Genomic DNA, 15,006 nt, shown 5'->3' with positions numbered 1-15,006 from the left:
TCGCTGTGATCAAATAGCTTATTGATCAATATTTCTGATCTAGTAGCTAAATATAGTTGCTTTTAATATATTTTCTCCATTAAAAATATGCTATTTCCTTAAAAATATGCTCCTTTATTAAATAAATATGCTCTTAATTTTTTTTCTGTTTCCTTAAAAATATATTCTTTTATTCTATAAATGTATTCTTAATTGTTTTACCATTACAGGGAATTTTTATACTCAGATTTGGAAAGAGTTACCCTGAATCTTCTTTCACTGAACTTACAGTTGTTTCTTCAGATTACTGGTAGATACTGGTAGCAGCAGCAGTACCAGAAGAAATCACATGCTTTTTCTTGAGCTAAACAAAAAGAGGTAGAGAATATAGTTCAAACTCCAAGAAAGTACACTGTGGAATTGAAAAAGACAGAGGCAGTAAATTTTAGCTTAGGAATCCCAAATTTATATTTGCCTATATTGTTGCCCTTTTTGCGGCAGGGCCTTTTTTTCTTCTCTATTAAAAGAATGGTCATATTTTCAACTGCCTATTACATAAAAACAGAAGTATGGTATAGTATTTAATGTGCTTTGGAATGTACCTACGTTTCAGACCCAACTGAAACTTTTAGTTCCTAAAAGTATGGCCTTTAGCAAATTACTTAATGTCTCTAAGGATCTGTTTCTTTATCTAAAAGATGAGCTTAAATGCAAATAAATGCTTTGAAGGGCACCTGGCAATAATAAGCACTCAAAAAATGTTGTCTGTTATTAAAGTGTTATAAAAATTTAAAGATTTTGATGTCTGAATCTAAAATTCATTAATCTGTTGTATTTTTATATGTAAAGTCTTATTACTGCAATACACCAAGGAATTGTTTTATCCTTCAATAAAACTAATTTCTGTCAGCTGGAAATAATAACCAAGTTTAATACACCACTAGTAGTATAGGTCACCTTGCAATACTTTTTATTTTTTTTATTTTTGGCTGTGTTGGGTCTTCATTGCTGTGCGCGGGCTTTCTCTAGTTGCGGTGAGCAGGGGCTACCCTTCATTGTGGTGTGCAGGCTTCTCATTGCAGTGGCTTCTCTTGTTGCAGAGCATGGGCTCTAGGCGTGCAGGCTTCAGTAGTTGCAGCGTGCGGGCTCACTAGTTTTGGCTCGTGGGCTCTAGAGCGCAGGCTCAGTAGTTGTGGCGCACGGGCTCAGTTGCTCCGCAGCATGTGGGATCTCCCAGACCAGGGCTCGAACCCGTGTCCCCTGCATTGGTAGGCAGATTCCCAACCACTGCGCCACCAGGGAAGTCCTGCAGTACTTCTAATAAGATAGATAATTTGATTCATGTGAATTTGAATGAAGACTGATTTAACTGTTTAGTAAAGAATATAAATTACTTTATCTTGGAAATGTACTCTTATTCACTAACTGGTACAAGGATTGAGAAGGGGAATACTGGGCTATCTCATCAAGAGACTGGGATTTGGGGCCTATCTTTATAAGCTTAGACAAGATGTTTTACCCGTCTTTTTCTGTTTTCTCATCTTTAAAATGAGGGGTTTTATTAGATCAGTGGTTCTCAAACTTTTGTGTTAGGGCTCCTTGTCATTCTTCAAAATTATAGGATCCTAATTAGCTTTGGTTTATGTGAAGTATATCTAGTGTTATTTACTATATTAGAAGTTTAAACTGAAAAATATTTTAAGCATTTCTTAATTCATTTTAAAATAACAATAAACATATATTAACATAAATAACAAAGTTTTATGAAGTATGCCCTTATTTTCCAAAAACAAAAAAATTAATAAGAAAAGTAGCATTACTTTACATTTTTGCCTCTTTTTACTGTCTAGCCTTGTAGAAGATAGTTGGATTCTCACATCTGATTCTGCCTTTAATTTGCTGCAATTTTCATGTCAGGTAGCTTCTAGAAAACTCCATTGTACACTTATGAGAAAATGGTAATGAAAAGGGCAGATAACATCTTAGTATTATGAAAATACGTTTGACCAAGAGGACACCCTGAAAAGATTTCAGAGATCAAAGAGTTTCCTGGATCACTCTTTGAGGACCACTTAATTAAATCACTCCTAGGATTGCTCCAAGCTTCAAAAATTCTCATATTGATGACATGTGCCTAAAAATTTTCTTTACTAGAATCACCATTTTCCAACACTATTTAAGTTGGCTTTCTCCCCTTATGGGTAACTTGTCAGCCACTCAGTAGAAGTCTCAGTGACATCTCATATTTACTCACCTCTCTCAAATCAGTATCTTCTCTCTCTGATAGTACTTTCAGGCTTCATATCATTGCTAAAGAGTATTTTAGAACTATGGTGATTTGGCTCCCTACAAATTATTCCATCTGATTTCATTTGGGCCTTCACTGTAGCCAGTTGTGTGTTGTCTTTGTCTCATTCATCTTGTCAGCCTTTTGGCCCCCTATAAACTATTCTAAATCTTTCTACTCTTAAGCACTTAAACTTCCACTACCTTTTTTCTCTACTCTCATCAGATAGTTTTACCCCCTATTTTCAATGACAGTTGACGCCATCAGAAATGTCCTTCTTCTCCACCCCAATCATCAGTTGTTCCCATCTCTCTCCTGTATCATAGGGTTTGCATGAAAAATCCTTCTTGTTCCCCATTAAATTCACTTCCTACTTTTCTGCACTTTCTTTCCTCTTGTCTTCAAACATACATGGTTCCTCTCCCTCCTTGAAAAAGAACCTTAATTGAACCTGCTACCTCTTCTGGCCACTATCCTGTTTATTCCCTTCCTTTCATAGCCAGACTTCAATGGTAAGGGGGCCACACGCACTGCTTTCTCTTTTTCACTCTTCATGAACCTTCTTAACCTTTTGAGTTTTTAATCTCTTTCCCTGCTCTGCTGCATTAAATGCTGTTGACCACCCCTTTGTTCGAGGAACAAATTGCAGTTGAAAGGACAGCTATAATGGAGCTATAGTAAAGGTCAGTACAAATGCAAGACATAACTGATACCATTATTATTATTATTGAAATACTGGTCTCCATTCTGTGACCCAAGCATGTGTTATAGTATGGAAACAGCTATTCTAAGATTCAGAAAACTGGATTCTAACTGGCTGGTAACCATGAGACCTTGGGCAAATTACTCAACTGCTACAAGCTTCATTTTTTTCATCTGTGTGCTAGAAATATCTCTGCCTGCATCATAAGTTGCTGTGAAGATTATATTAAGTAATTATATAAGGAAGTACCTTGAAAACTTTAAAGAATCGTACAAAATATGTTTATATTAATTATTTTTATTATTACTTCTTGAATTGCTCCCCTAGTATCTTTTCCTATCCTGAAAGTGTTTTTCAAGATGCATTTCATTGTTCTAAAATGTTCACCTTTCTCAAAATTCTCTCTCAGAAAGATTTCATCCATTCCTCCCAGCCTTAACAGTAATTCTTTTCAGTTGGATGAATTTGCATATTCTTAGATATCTCAAGCCTTTGCCTTCCTCCTGAGTACCAAGTCTGCATTTTCAATTGCCAACTGAACAATTAGTCACTTTTTTTTTTCTTTTGTTTTATATACATAAGGCAGTTTGGAGAATGCAAAGACATAACCTTCAAGGAGCTTCCAGGCTGATAGAAATGTATATATACAAGGATGAAAGTAGATAAAATGAGATTAAAAAGTAAAACCAAAATGGTAAAATGTAGTGGGAATATAGAGGAGGTAGATTTTAAACTGTTTCAGAGAAATAATAGAACTTAACCTAAACAAAGTCAGGAGGGGGAAAAGGACATCTCAAGAATAGCTAAGAACATGAGCAAACAGTCATATGAATAAGAAGGCTAGGATACAATTAGGTTCAGGGCGTAGGAAAACCATAGGGTATGTGAAGGGGAAGAAAGTTGACACCAAATCATATTAGTTCTGAAGATGTGCTATTTTCCCCTCAAATGCACCATATTTAAAAGCAAATTTCCCTTCCCCTTCTACCCATTTATTTCCAAAAAATGAATTACCTTCCACCATTGCATTAGATTGCGACCTTATATAAGTCTTTGTAACCAAATGGTGGACTCAGTATATCTCGCACATTCTTTGTACTCTTTGCTTACTCTTTCCCACTATCTAGAATATTTACTTCTCTTCAGCATCTCTTCAGCTTCTTCCTATTTAAAATCCAGTTCAAATTATTCTTCTATCAGAATACTTTTCAGAACTGAGACTGAAATCTTATCTTCCTTTTCCAACATTTTTTAAAGCATTAATTATATACTATTATGATTTGACAAATATATATTTTTTGATTGTTCTCCTCAACTGTTACTTAAATTTTACAGTGTTATGTAACTTATCTCATGTTTTTGTTTTCCTCTCTGATTACATTATAAGCCTTTACCAGAGCAGAGACCATTCATCTTAACATATCTTTGTGTCTCCCACATTTCCACATACAGCAGCTATGTGGAGAATTACGTCTTTGGGCCTGTTCTGTAAATCAAAGGCAGGGCTGAGTAAAAAGCATTATTAAATTTATGGGTTACTTTCTGCTTCTGAAAAGAATTTTGACTAAAAATTTTATCTCCCTAACTTATAATTTTTGTATTGTATTTTGTGTGATAGCGATTCTCTATCATTTGCTGTATCTTGTATTTGAGATTATATTTTCTCCCAGTTGATCAGAAATAGAAACAGTTGAACTGAATCAGAGTACTTAATAAGAAATCCCTAAGCACTGAAAACATTACATTAGTGTCTTCATTCCTTGTTCTCTGCCCTAGAAAAGTCTTAGATTTCTTTGAGATATTGTCTAAAATTTGGATTTTTCAAACATTTCAGATGACTTTTTAGGTGTTTTATTTTTTTATAGGTATGGAAAAGTTGAAGCCACTCGCATATTGTTAGAGAAAGGAAAGTGCAATCCAAACCTTTTAAATGGACAACTTAGTTCTCCTCTTCATTTTGCTGCTGGAGGAGGACATGCTGAAATAGTACAGATTCTCCTAAACCATCCAGAAGTTGACAGAGTAAGTTATTTTCCAGGCTGTTTTTTTTTTTTTTTAATGATCAAACAGTGAATAACAAGTAATGACACTAAAATGTTAAGTTATACACTTGAGAGGTCAGCTGAAAAATAAAAACAAATTTCACTTACTATATAGAATAAGTAATATTTATGTATACACTTTGCTTTTGTACATAATTTTTTAGATTATAGTAAAATATGTCTCACATAAAATTTACCATTTTAGCTATTTTTAGATGTACGTTGGCATTAAGTACATTTAGGTTGTTTTAGAACCATCACCACCATGCATCTACAGAATGTACATAAAATTTAACCTCTTTCTATTTTATAGTGTATTTTCTCAAAAATATCTTTAAGAAGGAAAAGGATATTTTGGAATTTGTATTAACAAGTATTTTGGGGCTTCCCTGGTGGCACAGTGGTTAAGAATCCACCTGCCAATGCAGGGGACATGGGTTTGAGACCTGGTCCGGGAAGATCCCACATGCCGCAGAGCAGCTAAGCCCGTTCACCACAACTACTGAGCCTGAGCTCTAGAGCCCGCGAGCCACAGCTACTGAGCCCACACGCCTAGAGCCTGTGCTCTGCAACAACAGAGGCCACCGCAATGAGAAGCCCGCACACCACAACGAAGAGTAGCCCCCACTCACCGCAGCTAGAGAAAGCCCGCGCGCAGCAACGAAGACCCAACACAGCCAAAAATAAATAAATAAAATAAATAATTTTATTTTAAAAAGGCTTTAACAAAACCTTTGTTGTTGCCATAATCAGAACTTTTGAAAAACAATAATCACATTGATTAGTGCTTTGAGTCATCTTTGGCAGTTCATGTTTATTTTAAGTAGAGCATGCACTAAGTTTGCTTAATATGTACTTAACACTTGACAATAGTTTTTTAATGAAACTTTGATATTTTCCCTTATTTGTACATGTGTAATGCTTTTTATCTTTAATGTTTTCTTTTTTTCCCCACATTTCTAGCACATAACAGACCAACAAGGAAGATCTCCTTTAAATATTTGTGAAGAAAACAAACAAAATAATTGGGAAGAAGCTGCAAAATTGTTGAAGGAAGCCATTAACAAACCAGTAAGAATTATCTTCATAAATACTAGTTAGAGCCAAGCATTGTATTTAAATTGATAAGTAATTTGAGGATCTGTGGCAAGGGTGGAAGGATATAAATGTATGGATGGCTTCTTTCCTGCTTTTATAAAACCTCATGGTTAGACTTCATAGGTATTAAATTTGTTATCATCCCTAACATTTGGACATTTATTCTTGCATATCAATATAAAACTGCATAAATAAATCTTTCGATCAGTTAAAATTAATCTAATTTCCAGTGTAATCTGTATACTTGATATGCTGATTACAAATTTTAACCTATTCATTGAAGCATCTCTCTCTACTTAGGCCGTCTAAGTAATATATTTGTAAATATTGGGTTGGCCAAAAAGTTCGTTCGGGTTTTTCCATAAAGTATGAAAAACCTGAACGAACTTTTTGGCCAATCCAATAATAATATTACACATCATTTGGTAATTTAGTTTCGGCAAGTTGTCTACTACAGATTCATTTTCCTCCTCAAGATAGTGAATGGGTTAAAATAGGAGATTTCTAAGTCTTTTATTCTGCCAATTCAACCTGACCTTTCCACCTACTTATGTACAAAATAATTAGCAGTGACATTAAAATAGAGAAGAATTAACAATTAGAAATAACTCAGTTATGCCTGAAAGTTATAGTGATGATAAAACTGTTATCAGTTTAAAAATTGTTTGGAAACTTGCAAACCAGATAAAAGGATTTATACCAGATAAAAGTTTTATACCAGCAGGTATAACCCATATGTCTGACCCTTTCCAGACATTTCTATTAAGTAGGCAATGAGTATTTGTTGAGTATTTCTGTAAATTTAACACCATAAAATGCTGAAAGTGATGTGATAAAGAATACATATTCTTTATTTATTCAGTACATGATCTCTGCCTTTAAGGAAAATTACACACATTCATACACAGTTTTGTCAAAACACTATTCCCTGAGTACAGGACAAAAGCAAGGAAATAGATAAGCAGTACAGGCATCACCATTATGTTATACTTCGTTGCAATTTGTTTTCTATTTGTATAGTTAAAACACATTTTTAGGGACTTCCCTGGCGGCACAGTGGTTAAGAATCCTCCTGCCAATGCAGGGGACATGGGTTTGAGCCCTGATCCAGGAAGATCCCACATGCTGTGGAGCAACTAAGCCCATGCGCCACAGCTACTGAGCCTGTGCTCTAGACCCCGTGAGCCACAACTGCTGAAGCCTGTGCACTGCAATGAAGAGTAACCCCCTCTTGCCACAACTAGAGAAAGCCCGTGTGCAGCAACAAAGACCCAACGCAGCCAAAAATAAATAAATAAATAAATTTATTTTGTGAAAAACCACATTTTTATTTCTCATATAATTTTTATATCTGAATGTATAAGATAAAAATGAACTGTCCTGGAAGTTGTCTGGTGGCATCAGTTACTTCCTATAACAATAAAAATGTATTGAGAATATCATTTCTCTCTGGGATTTTCTGAACAGGAGGAAGGAAACTGGCTCATGGTCCATTGTTTCATAACTTTTATCTGCAAAGTCTTCTATCACAGATTCCTCTTAGGACAAATTATTGCTGGTACACATTTCTACATTCTAATTTGTGGCCCACTAAACTCACGAAGTACTTGACTAACACCAGATTTAGTTAACCAAGTCTATATCCCCCATTTGATATTTATATTATACATTAATGGCTCTAAAATATCCTTTCAGAAGATTTTGAGGTTGAATATTTTTCAAAAACCCATTTGCCTTAGTTTCTCAAACTTATTTGACCATGGAATATTCAGAGGAAAACATGTTAGAAAATATAAATAATGAAAGAAAAATTTTTAAAAATATTGCTAGAAGGTCTAGTGGTTAGGACTCTGTGCTTCCACTGCAGGGGGTGCAGGTTCGATCCCTAGATGGTGAAGTAAGATCCTGCAAGCCACATGGCAAGGCAAAAATAAATAAATAAAATATTGCCAGAAGATTCTCACTTGAAGTAGTTTTTAAGCAGATGAAGTTGAAATTAAAGCATTTTGTTGTATGGGGATGTATAATTTATAACCAGGTTGCATAATTTATTATCATTCTTTGTCCTAGTATGAAAAAGTTCGAATATACAGAATGGATGGATCATACCGTTCTGTTGAACTGAAGCATGGAAATAATACCACAGTGCAGCAGATAATGGAAGGAATGCGTCTCTCTCAAGAAACACAGCAATATTTCACTATTTGGATCTGTTCAGAAAATCTCAGTAAGAAACTTGTTATTCTGTTGTATAAACCTGATTATTCCCTTTTGAGAGTGGGTTGGTAAACTTAAGTGTAGCATCAATTATTATTGACTTTTAAATTTTCAAATGATACAGTGTTCTCTTTTATACAGATTGTTTATGTTCAAACTGCTGAAACAGATAAGCCTCTGCTTCCTCCTGGCTCCTCTTTGTTCATACAATGTTTGAAATGATAAAAACCAAAACACTTTTTCTTTGGCAATGAATTTGATTTGAATGCTGTTAAACGTAGTGCTCATCCAACTTGCCTTTATTTTCAGTGCTCACCTCATCTCAGAATAATACAGATTTTCTTTTTCTGTATATTGGTTTTCTATCAGATCTTTGTTATTTAAACTCAACCCAATGTCATAGATTTGTCTCTCAGACAAAGTATTGCAGATACATAAGGGATTTCATTGAGGTGGTTGTGATTGGTTATCTAGTGATTTAATTGTATTTTTTTAAACACCAAATTCTACTGATTTTCTCATTAAATAGGCTATCATGGAATTAAGGATCTTAAATATATTTGATAAATTTTATTCATTTTCAGATTTAGTCTCATAATTCTTATATTCTTAATAAACAGTTAACTTCAAATTGGATAGTAATGTTGATTAAAGTCAATATTGATTTAAATTTAGACCTTTAATTTGTGTGTGTTCAGTACTTAGGTACAGAGAGTTTGATAAAAAGTTTCTATGTGTTGATATAATTGGTTCATTTTTACATTATCATTTATAAAAGGAAAGATGTTTTTCAGGCCTTCAACTCAAGCCTTATCATAAACCATTGCAACATGTTCGTGACTGGCCAGAAATACTTGCTGAATTGACTAATTTGGATCCCCAAAGGGAGACACCGCAGCTTTTCCTAAGAAGAGATGTGAGACTTCCTTTGGAAGTTGAGAAAAAGGTTTGCTCAGAAATCTTTTTTACAGTCATTTAAATGTTCAGAATCTACTGAGTTCCTGTTTTAAGCACTAGAGGCAAAAATTGTGCTCTTTCTTTACAGGAGGTTTTATTTCTGTTTTTCTGTTCAATCCTTACATCCCTGTTGTAAGTGGTAGAGTTTGAGTCAGTCTACTTACAAAGCCCCTGGTTGGTTTTTCCATTTCCCCACCTCCATTGTCTTAGAATACAAAAGAAATAGAGAATCCATCCTAAAGAGAATTACCAACCAGATGGGAGAAACATTTTAGAGTAGAAAAAAATTTAAGAGTAGTTAGAAAGGGAGTACAGTGTCAGATAAACTTAATAAAGGGCTAATCAGTTGTGTAAGTTTCAAAGGAGCAAAGAAATGCATTGGTGTAGGGGAAGAACAGAAAAAACATTCTGGATAGAGAAGATTATATTTACAAAGGGGACATTTAAAAGTTATTCTCAACAGTTGGTAAATAGCTGTTTTTGACTCAACAGAGAACTATATAGATAGTAAAAAATGAGAATGGAATTTACATTTGATTAAAAAAGGGTCTGTCCCAAACAAGTATGTTTGGATTTGAATTACTGTAAATTTTAGAGGAGAAGTGAAATAATGTCATCTGAGGGACAACTGGACAAGGAAGAAACCTAAGAGAGATGTTACAAGTTAAACTAGGTGATAATCTAAATACAGTGGTAGCTGTGAAAACTCGGGGGAAAAGAAGAGTTCTAGGGTCTCATAAATTTGGTGAAGAAAAAATACACAATTCCTGATTCTTTATTCAAGAAAATATTAAACAGGCAAGGTTAAACAAATTTCAGCACGTGAAAATTTCAGTGACCTTGTCCAAACTTGGTAAATGTTTTATGCCTGACTATTCATATTGTCCCTCTTCTGTTATCAAACTAAAGGTAGAAAAGGCATTTGACAAAATCCAGTAGCCTTTCATGGTAAAACTCTCAGAAAACTAGGATAGATGGGAACTTCCTCAGTATAATAAATGGCATTTATGAAAAACCCACAGTTAACATACTCAGTGGTGAAAAACTGAAAACTCCTCCTAAGATCAGGAACAAGACAAGGATACCTGCTTTCACCACTGCTGTTTAACATAGAACTAGAAGTTCTAACCAAAGCAATGAGCCACACTCCCCCGCTCACCACCCCCCAAAAAAAAGGAAAGAAAGAAAAGAAAAAAAAAGACAGGCATCCAGATTGTAAAGGAAAAAGTAAAACTGTCTCTGTTGATCACAAATGACATCATCCTGTATATAGGAAATTCCAAAAAACTACACAAAAGCTACTAGGGCTAATAAATGGATTCAGCAAAGTTGTAGGGTACAAGCTCAACACACGAAAATCAGTTGTTTCTATAACCAGCCACAGACAGTCCACAAAAAAAAAAAAAGGAAACTAAAAACTCCATTAAAATAACTTCTAAAAGAATAAAATACCTAGGAATAAATTTAATAAGAGAGCTGCAAAACTTGTACACTGAAAACTACAAAAACATTGCTGAAAAAAATTAAAGACATAAGTAACTAGAAAGACATCCCATGTTCAAGGATAAGAAGACTTAATATTGTTAAGACATCAATACAAGCAAAGTGATCTACCAATTCAACACAATTCCCTAACAACAGACGTTTTTGCAGAAATGGGAAAGGCAATCCCCAAATTCATTGCAAAGGTCATTGAATAGCCAAAACATTCTTGAAAAAGAAGAATAAAGTTGTGGGATTCACATTTCCAAATTTCTTAGTACAAAGCTACAATAATCCCAACGATGTGGTACTGGTATAAGGATAGACATAGACCAGTGGAATAGAATTGAGAGTCCTGAAGTAACCCCATATATCCACGCCAGCTGCTTTTTGACAAGGATGCCAAATGCATCCAATGAAGAAACCATAGTCTCTTCAACAGATAATGCTGGGACAACTGGAAATTCATATGCAAAAAGTATAAAATTAGACCCTGATCTCACACCGCATCAGAAATTAACTCAGTGTATCAATAATCTAAATATAAAAGCCAAAACCATAAAACTCTTAGGACAAAATACATGGGTAATCTTCATGACCTTAGATTTGGCCTTGGAGTTTTAGATATGACACCAAAAACAAGAGTAACAAAAGAAAAAATAGATAAATGGGACTTCATCAAAATTAAAAGCATTTGTAAATCAAAGGACATTATCAAGAAAGAGAAAAGACAAGCTAGAGAATACAAGAAAATATTTGCAAATCATAAATCTGATAAGTGTTTACTATCCAGAATATAAAAAGAACCCCAACTCAACAATGAAAAGACAACCCAATTAAATTGGGTAAAGGACTTAAATAACATTTCTCCAGTAAAGATATACAAGTGGCCAAACAAGCACATGCAAAGACGCTCAGCATTATTAGTCATTAAGGAAATGCAAATCAAAACACAATGAGAAACCACTTCACACTTACTAGGATGGTTGTAATAATAAAAATTTATAAAAGAAGATGTTGAGTTTTGATGAGGACATAGAGAAATTGGAACCCTTGTATGTTGTAGGTAGGAGTGTAAAATGGTGCAGCTGCTGTGGAAAATAGTTGAGTGGTTCTTCCAAAATCTAAACATAGAATTACCATTTGATCCAGCAATTCCACTCCTAGGTATATACCTAAAGGAAACAAGAACTCAAACAGATACTTGTATTCCAGCATTCTTAACAGCATTATTCATAATAGCCAAAAAAGTAGACACAAGCTAAGTGTTCATCAAAAGATAAATGGATGAAGAAAATGGAATATTATTCAGCCATAAAAAGGAATGAACTTTTGATACATGTCATAACATGGATGAACCTTGAAAACATGCTAGGTGAAATAAGCCATACCCAAAAGGACAAATACTGTTTGACTCTACTTATCTTAAATAAATATCTAGAATAGATATCATAAATGGAAAGTATATTAGTGTGATGGGGGGAGAGAATGAGGACTTAATGGTTACAGAGTTTCTGTTTGGGCGATGAAAATATGGAAATAGTGGTGATGATTCACAACATTGTGAATGTAATTAATGCCACTAAATTCTACAGTTAAAAATAGTTAAAATGGCAAACTTTGTTAGCAGTTCTTAAAATGTAATAGATGTATGAAATTGGCAAATAATCTAAATATACTCAGCCTGTCTTCTTTCTCCCTAAGTAATATTTTTAAAGTTGGCTGGTAGAGAAAGAGCAATAATGATAATACTTGGATATTAATTAATTGCATATTATGTTACAAATAATATAAAGTAGGCTCAAGTGAAAAGAAGCAAGCCTTAGTGAGTACTTAAGGTGAATCAGAATATCATGATCATCTGATAAAGTGGTTGCATTCTTTTTCACTATTGTGTAATTGAAAAATTCCTATTTTTACCACCTGTAAAATAGAAGAATTGCATTTTTTTGGTTAGGATTATTCATTTAGGATGAAAAGAGCCTGCTTTCATTTAAAAAGAACAATTGTTGACTAATAGTCACTGAACACACTATTAGGAATTATAACTATTCTCTACTCAAACTCTTCAAATTCACTAAGTCAATTTTTATTAGAAAAATGTTTTCTTTCATTTTTTCCCAACAATTATTTTGAGAAATTAAAAACCCATAGGAAAGTTGAAAAAGTAATAAACTTCATACCATATACCATTCATTAAATTCACTAATTGTTAACATTTTGCTACATTTGTTTCATCTTTCCTCTCTTTTCATTGTGAACCATTTAAAATTGAGTTGCAGACATCCTGGCAATTCATCCCTAAATATTTTAACATGCACCTTCTAAGAACAAGGATGTACCTACATGGTACAGTACCACTTTCAACCTAATAAAATTAATATTTCCATAATAACATCTAATATCAGACCCATATTCAGATTTTTCCCCAATTTTTCAGTCTCTTATAACTCCCAACTGAAGGAGCTAGTCAGCGTTCATGCTTTGCATTTGATTACTGTCTCTTTAAGTCTCCTTTCATCTAGAGCAATCCCCTTATCTTTTTTTCCCCATGAAATTCTGTTTAAGTTTTTTTAATATTATCAATATATGGAGTATTATAAGATATTATCTTAGTATGACAGAATTTTTTACCATAAGGAATTTGGGTCATTTTGAATCATATTTGGAAACACGCTAAGTATTCATTCAGAATCTCTATAATTGGTGATTATTTCCAAGTAGAAATGTATTCTGTAGGCTGGCATTTTTCAGTGTTTGTTAATCTTATCAGATAAAGTGAAACTTTAAAGTTTTCAAAACTTAAAAAAAGTATGCTCTCCTTTAGTGTTATTTGAAAGTGCAAAGTACTGAATATTTTTTAGTCAAATAAAAAATGTTAAGCTTTTTTCAAACTTCATGTGTCCTTCTGGGAATTAACACTTCCTTTTATCTTCTTTGAGGTTCACTATTATATTGTGTGAAGCACAGATTGTAGAAGAATGTTTGAAGAATATAAAGAATTTAAGTAAAATTGTACTAGAAGTTTTACACGCTCATATCCATAAACTGATGATAATTTTATTGAACTGTGAATCAGAGGTTAGCAACCTATGGCCTATTGCTGTATCTGACCTGTTGCCTATTTTTGTATATCCTGCAAGCTATTAATGGTTGAAAAAAATTCAAAAGAATAATATTTCATGTCATGTGAACATTTCATGAAATTCAAATTTCAGAATCAATATAAAAAGTTTTAGTAGAACTCCAACATTTGTAGATGTATTGTCTATAGCTGCTTTTGTGCTACAATAGCAGAGTTGAGTCGTTCTAACAGACTATCTGACTCACAGAGCTTAAAATATTACTATCTGGGCTTTAATAGAAAAAAATTGTCAACCTCTGCTCTAAAGCAATAACATCTTTATATGAAATTACATAGCTTTTGCTTTTTCATATTAGATAGTGGCAAGTTGTACATTTATAACAGGACATTGTGGCCTAATAACCAAATTATACTTTTTCTTTTAAGATTGAAGACCCATTAGCTATTCTTATTCTCTTTGATGAAGCCAGATATAATTTATTGAAGGGCTTTTATACAGCTCCTGATGCTAAACTGATAACATTGGCAAGTCTACTGTTGCAGATAGTTTATGGAAATTATGAGAGTAAGAAACACAAGCAAGGTTTCCTAAAGTAAGTATTTAATACAATTCATGGTCTTGTGCTATACCCAAGGTTCAGTTTAACCAAGAAAATTTAGAAATATTATGTTACTAGGAACTATTTAGACGTTGGTTTGTAATTAAATAATATAAGGCATGGAATGAGAAAAAAAAAAACATAGTAAAGCATTCTTTAAGTTACACTCTCTCCAAAGTTCTTTTTCTTATATTTGAATATAGTTTGATATGCCTTATACTTGTTAGCTTTATCTTTCTTCAATGTATGTTTATATAAGTTCACTAAAACTTGACTTGGATTAGTAGAAAAAATGTTACAAGGCAGATGCATTTCAGTATACCACCGCAAAAACTAGTTCATGTTTCATGTTGAGAGAAAACATTGAGGTTTTAGCATATCTAAAGTTTCTTTATTGTAGTTTTCAATATTCAAAAATATTTTGTGGCTACTGAAAGAAGAAACATTTCTCTAAATTGAACAATATTAGGATCATGACTTTTTGCTTAAAATGTTGAGAGTTCTCTGATATGTTACAATATATTTTTCAGCTCAAAAATCGTATTATTTAAAGCCAT

General features: G+C 33.4%; 1 protein-coding gene and 1 long non-coding RNA gene across 5 annotated transcripts in view; one reads left to right on the top strand and one right to left on the bottom strand.

The window, feature by feature from the left end:
• Nucleotides 1–15,006, bottom strand: part of LOC129392137 (uncharacterized) — an 83,114-nt gene that overhangs the window by 1,668 nt on the left and 66,440 nt on the right. The window contains exon 2 of the long non-coding RNA XR_008617411.1: nt 269–1,296. This is a non-coding gene — a long non-coding RNA (uncharacterized lncRNA). The remainder of the gene's footprint in view (nt 1–268; nt 1,297–15,006) is intronic.
• KRIT1 (KRIT1 ankyrin repeat containing) overlaps nt 1–15,006 on the top strand; it is a 35,957-nt gene that overhangs the window by 14,196 nt on the left and 6,755 nt on the right. For all 4 annotated transcript variants that reach the window (XM_055084985.1, XM_028490001.2, XM_007118338.3 and 1 more), the window contains exons 9-13: nt 4,835–4,991; nt 5,975–6,082; nt 8,180–8,336; nt 9,121–9,272; nt 14,277–14,443. In XM_055084985.1, the coding sequence (XP_054940960.1) occupies nt 4,835–4,991; nt 5,975–6,082; nt 8,180–8,336; nt 9,121–9,272; nt 14,277–14,443 (741 nt within the window). The remainder of the gene's footprint in view (nt 1–4,834; nt 4,992–5,974; nt 6,083–8,179; nt 8,337–9,120; nt 9,273–14,276; nt 14,444–15,006) is intronic.

Source organism: Physeter macrocephalus, chromosome 5, assembly GCF_002837175.3.
Source record: "Physeter macrocephalus isolate SW-GA chromosome 5, ASM283717v5, whole genome shotgun sequence".
Classification (NCBI taxonomy): Eukaryota; Metazoa; Chordata; class Mammalia; order Artiodactyla; family Physeteridae; genus Physeter; species Physeter macrocephalus.
This window is presented reverse-complemented; position numbering and strand designations above follow the sequence as displayed.